This window comes from Phaethon lepturus, unplaced genomic scaffold (assembly GCF_000687285.1).
Source record: "Phaethon lepturus isolate BGI_N335 unplaced genomic scaffold, ASM68728v1 scaffold53572, whole genome shotgun sequence".
Classification (NCBI taxonomy): domain Eukaryota; kingdom Metazoa; phylum Chordata; class Aves; order Phaethontiformes; family Phaethontidae; genus Phaethon; species Phaethon lepturus.
The window spans coordinates 11,304-17,959 of record NW_010523678.1 but is presented as its reverse complement, the minus strand read 5'-3'; the positions used below and the strand labels follow the sequence as shown (position 1 = coordinate 17,959).

At 39.9% G+C, this 6,656-nt stretch overlaps 1 protein-coding gene across 1 annotated transcript in view; it reads left to right on the top strand.

Moving 5' to 3' along the window:
* The first annotated feature begins 333 nt into the window (after positions 1-333).
* CA7 (carbonic anhydrase VII) overlaps positions 334-6,656 on the top strand; it is an 8,234-nt gene continuing 1,911 nt past the window's right edge. Inside the window, exons 1-5 of the mRNA XM_010282170.1 lie at positions 334-394; positions 2,402-2,599; positions 5,135-5,253; positions 6,133-6,228; positions 6,474-6,536. Of these exons, the coding sequence (XP_010280472.1) occupies positions 355-394; positions 2,402-2,599; positions 5,135-5,253; positions 6,133-6,228; positions 6,474-6,536 (516 nt within the window). The 5' untranslated portion in view covers positions 334-354. The remainder of the gene's footprint in view (positions 395-2,401; positions 2,600-5,134; positions 5,254-6,132; positions 6,229-6,473; positions 6,537-6,656) is intronic.

The following is a 6,656-nucleotide window of genomic DNA, read 5'->3' as shown; positions in this document are numbered from 1 at the left end:
TTACGTCTCCTGCTTCCTTGTGGTGTAGAATGGGAAAATACTACTACTTTTTCTAAATTTGATCCCCACGCCACCTGGGCAGTCTTGGTTCCTCTCTAAGTCCTGGGACTTCAGGTATCTCAGTTTTACGTTTTCCTTCTCCCGTGCTGAGTTAGCAACTAGAGGGAGCAGGAGCAGGAGCGGGAGCAGCCCAGCTGGGAGCAGGAGGAAAGCGGGTGCTCTCCCCGTCCTGCAGGAGCTGCTTCGGTTGCTCTGTGTCTTTAAGGGGCTGACCCTACCCCACGGCGAGCCGCTATAAAGGTAGGTAAGCGGCAGTGCCGCGCCGGGTGCCGGGCAGGGCGCAGCGGCCCCGTCATGACCGGCCACCGCAGCTGGGGATACGGGCAGGATGACGGTAGGTTACAGCGTTTCCATGCTGCATCTCTGTCTTCCCCCGCTCTTTTTGTAGAACTGCTGCCTGAGCCCTGCAGAGCTGCCTGCATTTTTAAGTCTGCAAGTATGTACAGCAGGTAATTTATTACTTTGTTGATAATAAATGGCACCCAGAAAGTGGTACCAAAAGATGCACGAACTTATGCCTGCTGCCTTTCATTGTTGCGATCAATGTCCCAAAACTGAGGGAAGCAGTACTGAGTGTGTTTTTTTTCAGACTGCAGATATTACAGCTGGGTCCCTTTCCAAAAAGATGTTATGGAAAGGATTAACTGTGTCTGTTTCTCCAAAAGCAATTATTTTAAGTAAAGAAGATTTAGTAGACTGGTAATAGATCTTCTGATCCTGTGCAGCTGCTGAAATGTGATATCTAGGCTTCCCTAGAACTGAATAAAAGAAGGTGTATGCTATATATTTCTAAAACATCCATAAATTGTACAGATCAGCATAGAGATCTCTTGCAGAACAACTTACGCTTTCTGATTTGACAGTTTTTAATTTAGTCATCCTCCTTTGCTTGCCACCTCTAAGCATGTGTATTACAGAGTGAGAGGATACATGAAGTTACTGAAGGATTCCTACAGTAGTGTTTTATAGCACCTGTATCCTTTACAGTGGACGGATGAGTGTCTGGTGCGGTCCAGTAAGACAATCTTCTGCATAACCTTCAGGAGTCTCTCACTTTTGACAGCAATTATTTTAGCAGCTGAGTGTCCAACAAGAGTCTTTTGCATAACCTTCAGGAGCCAGTCTCTCTCTTAACAGAAATTATTTTAGTTTCTCTGAGTCCAAAAGCAAGTTTGAATGCTAAGTGAAGCTGGTTAGTGCTAGTAGATAGTGTTATGTGTTTGGGCATATAGGTAGTAGTGATAAAGTCATGTATATTCTTATGAAGAGAGACAAATGATATTGCCTAAGCTTGTGTAACAGCATTTAAATCATAAACCTGCTTTATGGGCAGGCTGAGGAGAAAAAATATTATTTATAAGCTTAGCATTTCAGAACATGCTAAAGACAAATATGAATATAAAAATAACTGGTTTTGTTATATAAACTCAAGAAGGGTAAATAGCTGTGCTTGATTAAAAAAACTTTTCACAAGTGGAAAGTATATGAGAATGCTACAATTAAAAATGTGCTTCTTGGGAATCTTAAAGTAAAATTGTTGCTGTTAATTCTACCGCTTATGTTCAAAAGTATTTAATTGCTTCTTGCACTACTAAGTAGAAAAAGAAATGGTAAGAATAAATAATTCTTTGATACAGATAAGGTTTTCTTATCTCAAACAGCGTAAGAATGTTCCAGCTCTGCCAGCAGAGAGCTGTGTTATTAAATTGGTCTGTCTCCCCACTCTATTGGGGTCAGGAAGTCCAAAAATGTTAATTATCACACTGTACCCTTCAGTCAGGGTAGAGAGATACCATAATGGGCATGAGGGAAGAATGAAGCTGCCTCAAAGATTTACTGCAGTCATAAAATTGTTTTAAAAATAACTGCATAGTCAGTAGCTAAGAGATTGAGTCATCTGCATCTAATTTGAATCACTGGAGCTTTTACACTATCTTTCCTGGGAAGAATTAAATGTTGTTTCTTTGGGGGAGTGTATGTGTGCGTGCAAGTGTGCTTATACCTGCGCCCACCTTGGAAGGTCTTCAGATACCTTAGCAGTGTAATTACAAACTCTGCAGAAAACTACTGGCACAAGTAACTGAAGATGCAGCAGTCTGTTGATGTGGGGTCACTTCCTCAGTGTGTTTTGTCCAAGATATTTGAATCCCGCCTCTTGTTGCAGCCTGTTTGTGCTAATGCAAATACAGCAGCTTAGAATTTAATTGAACTTCTTGGATACCAAACTTTCAAGTAGCTCCTGCTCAGCAAGCTTTACTTCAAGCCTCATGAAAACCTATAATCATTATTTTGTGCATCGTGGGAGGAAAATAATGGTGCTTTCCTTTCTTTCCTTTTGAAGGACCTTCAGAGTGGCACAAATCTTATCCTATTGCTCAAGGGAACCGCCAGTCACCTATTGATATAGTTTCTGCAAGAGTAGTTTATGACCCTAATCTGAAGCCGCTTATTATCTCCTATGAATCATGTACATCTCTGAACATCTCCAACAATGGCCACTCAGTTATCGTTGAGTTTGAAGATACTGATGACAAGACAGGTGAGACTGACACAAAGCCAACTAACTTGGAATACCATTCTGTAACTGACTGAGGGAAGTCACCCAGTACATCGTGTATCGTGTATTTTGTGTGATCTATAATTACAGTTTAGAACAAGGCATATGACTAGAGCCCTTCATATTTTGTCTTCTTGAGCCTCATATTTCTTGTCTTCACTCGTCTCTAGCAATGCAATATTGCACAGCAGAATAGTGTTTCTGCGTTCGGAAAAGCTCTTGCATCAGGAAAAGCAGTTGGTTTGCAGTGCTTCCCTTTTTAAAATGGGACTGTCAGTTTGCTAGGCAGGGAATCCATGTCTCCCCAGCACTCCTAGACCACATCCAGCATGCAGAGTAGATATGTATGCTACTCACTACCCTGTTTCCATGATCATCCAAATCAAAGATGCTAACACATGCCAGCTCTCTGGCTCACTGCCTAGTTTCCATCCACAGGGTAGGGAAGAGAAGAGGATTACCAGAGATCAGGTCATACAGCGTAGTCGCCATAATCATAGTTGACTACACCAAGCTGTATCTGGACCAGACACTAACTGTTACCTTGCATTGTTTTCTTCTTTCCTCCCTGCCTCAGAGCAGTTCAGTTTCTTCAGAAATTGTAAAACCTTCAGCTAATTCAGAGTTGGCAGCAGCTTGTGGATGTTGGACTTTCTGCAGTTACATATTCTTGTCTCCTAGCTCTTGGCAGAGAATATAAATGCTTTAAGTGATTGATTACTTCTGTTAATTCTAATTCCATGGTACAGACCTTGCTTTTACATCTAGAGGGTAGGGGAAGAACATTCAAATGGAGATGAAGAGTGCATTCTAAAAACGCTGTGAACAATTTTTAAACCGATCGGCTGATTTAATTTTCCATTTGGGTGTGTTTATTGATTCTAGCTAAATAGGACAGTCTAGATACTCACAACAAGTTACTTTTTCTGTGAAATGACTTGTCCACACTTACTGTGCTGGTAACTCTTTGAAATAAGAGCTGGGGGTTAAAATTACAGACATTTTGTTTCAAAAATCCTCTTCTGGAAGGAATCTAAGAAACTGCCCAAATGAATGGTCAGGTTTTCAAGCATCTTTACGGAATTTGAAGAGAAGACTGGATGTGTATTTTCCAAAATCTTACTACACAGTTCCATTAAGCATGTCACCCTACAAAGAATTTGTAAAATTTGTCTGGAAGTGTTATCTCATCTTGCTAACTTTTGTGCCATTCTAAGCTGAACTATATGTAAATGAACTTTATACAGCTTTAGAGGTTTAAGATCATCATCTATTACTCTGCATTGAGAGATACAGAGTCAGAGCACATGCAGGAATGAAGACCTCTGCCCTTTCTACACTAAGCACATGCCTTGCTTTAATAACACTTTCAAGGAAGAAGACTGCTAGGAGGGGAAAATACGGTTTAAAGTGTTTTTAGTTGTGTTGAAATAGATCTAGTGACTCACAGCTCTGCATAAATGGCATAACAGAAATCTGACAGTAACCCATCATGGCTAGATTTCTTAAAATAATGTTTGAGGCAGGTGATGCATTCTATCGCTCAGTTTAGAACAACATACTAGGAGGTACTTATATTCTTAATACTAAAACCATTGCTTTGGCAAGGCCAGTCTCCTGCATAAAGGCCGGCTGGAACTATGCACATGTGGTAGCACTGTGCAAGCCCCAGCTTTGATTTTTTTTTAATGTTATGGATTAAACTGAGGATAAGTGGTTTACAAATACCAAATGTAGTTTAAATTTTCTTAACGTAGGACTTTGACCAGGTTTTCAAGTCTGGGCAAAATTTATTTGATTTAGTGCCATATATAATTATAGGAGGATTACTGTTGATAAAGTATCTTCTATAGGTGGTGTCTTAAACATTAATCTCTTAAGTGTTATTTCTAAATGATGTATGAAGTTTCTCTGTAGCATTTCTTCACCTTCATAAGGTGATTTGAGATTCTGAATGGTGTCATGTAAAGTACAAGCTATTACATTACCTCTCTTATGGCATCAGGTATTTAAAGGAAACAATATAGGTAACTTCCACAAGAAGGAAAGATGCTCTAACAAGGAAATACCTAGCTAAATTGTCTACCTGATGCTCAAGGAATCTACACTCCTTTGCACAAAATCAAGTAGCACTGTCAAAAATATTTTAGGTACATGAGTTTCAAATTGTGATTTATTGTTTAACATTCAACTTGGATTTATTGTGCTTAACAAGAAAGGCATAACCATAACAAAGCTACCACATCTTCATATGTCAAATATACTCTTTTAAAAAAGCTACAAAATTCTGTACAGGTAGCCACTCAGTGTTTTTTAATTTGAATTTACATGAATTCAGGTGCTTTCCATTAAGAAATCCAACCCTTCTAAATGCCTGGATGATGCATATCCTTGATATTGGCAACTGGGAGATGCTGCTGACTTTTCCACTATTGTGCCAACAGTGGTTAGTTTTTACCAACAGGAAGCTAAAAAGCCACAATGCTTAACTTTTTCCTTCTTTTTTTACTTGCCTAGCAATCAGTGGTGGTCCCTTTGAGAATCCATTTCGGCTAAAGCAGTTTCACTTCCACTGGGGGACAAAGCACAGCCAGGGATCGGAGCATACGATTGATGGCAAACCCTTTCCATGTGAGGTAATGATCTGCTTTTACAGATGGAATTAATGCATGCAAATGCTGTTGACAAACGACTTTGCAGTGAGGACTGCTTGTCCCTTAGGATTTTGATTTGCTTGGTCAGCACAGACTTCAATGAGGATTTTATTCTTTACACTGAAGTTTTCTGTTGATCACTCTGTTTTTTAGAATGGAAACTTATCCCCCAAATGTAGCCCTCTCTCCAAGCTTCTCAGTCATCTTACCCTGGTCAACAGGACACAGGTAGCCCCACAGTTACCTGCTCACACAGCACCTCTAACAGTTCATTATGTAGTTCAGCCTGCTGCACACAACTGATTGCATCCTTTGCCTTACACAGATGGGAAGGATATACTGGCAAACATGATGCTGAGAAGCCCACATATAGCTCTAGATGGCACTGTTAACTTAGGCTTCAGCTGATGATCACAACCTGTGAAATGACCATGCTGGTGCTGTCCGTAGCTTCGGAAGGGCTTCATCTGTGGGCTCTTAGGTTCTGCAAAGCTAAGACAAGGCACAGGCCTTTCCCAGCACAATATCCCAAATGCTGCAGTAGTGTAGCATCCTGGAGTCTACCAGTGAGTACTGGCACATAGTGCTCCATGGGATGAAGGCCCATACCAGGGAAGTTTTGTCACAGGTTGATGATTGATTTGTTTCAAATTAAGGCTGATACATAGAAACTTTTAGTGGCTGTCCATGCTTATGGACTGGTCCAAAAGATTGAACTTGCTCATCTTTCCAAAGATGCCTTTGGTGCAAAACCTACGCTCTGTAATGAATGACCATTAGTGCCTGCTAACATGAGACAACCTATGTTCACAGCTTCTATCACTGATTTGTTTAATTCTTACTTGTTATTTTTCTTTAAAGCTCCACTTAGTTCACTGGAATGCCAGAAAATATGCAACATTTGGAGAAGCAGCAGCAGCTCCAGATGGCTTGGCAGTAGTTGGTGTTTTCTTGGAGGTAAGAATCACAAAAATAGCATGTTTACATGATGAAAAGCATTATGCTGTCAAGTGTTTGAGAACCAAGCTACATATTTAAGAAGTGCTTAAGGAAAACAGATGATTTATTGGAAGAAGTAGCTCATTGCAAATTGCTGTTAAACTTACTTTAGTAGGAATGTTGAGATTCAGATAAGAACGACTACAATTCTGCTTTGAATAGGTGGTGTTTTCTTATTTAACCTGTCTATTCCACTATTTTAGATTGGGAAAGAACATGCCAATATGAACAGACTCACTGATGCTTTATACATGGTAAAATTTAAAGTAAGTTTTAATGTCTTTAATTGTTTCTGGGATATAATTTAAAAATGAAGCTCATATACACGTTTGAGACAAAAATGGAAAGTCACCCACCACAAATCCTCCCATCATTAAAACATCACT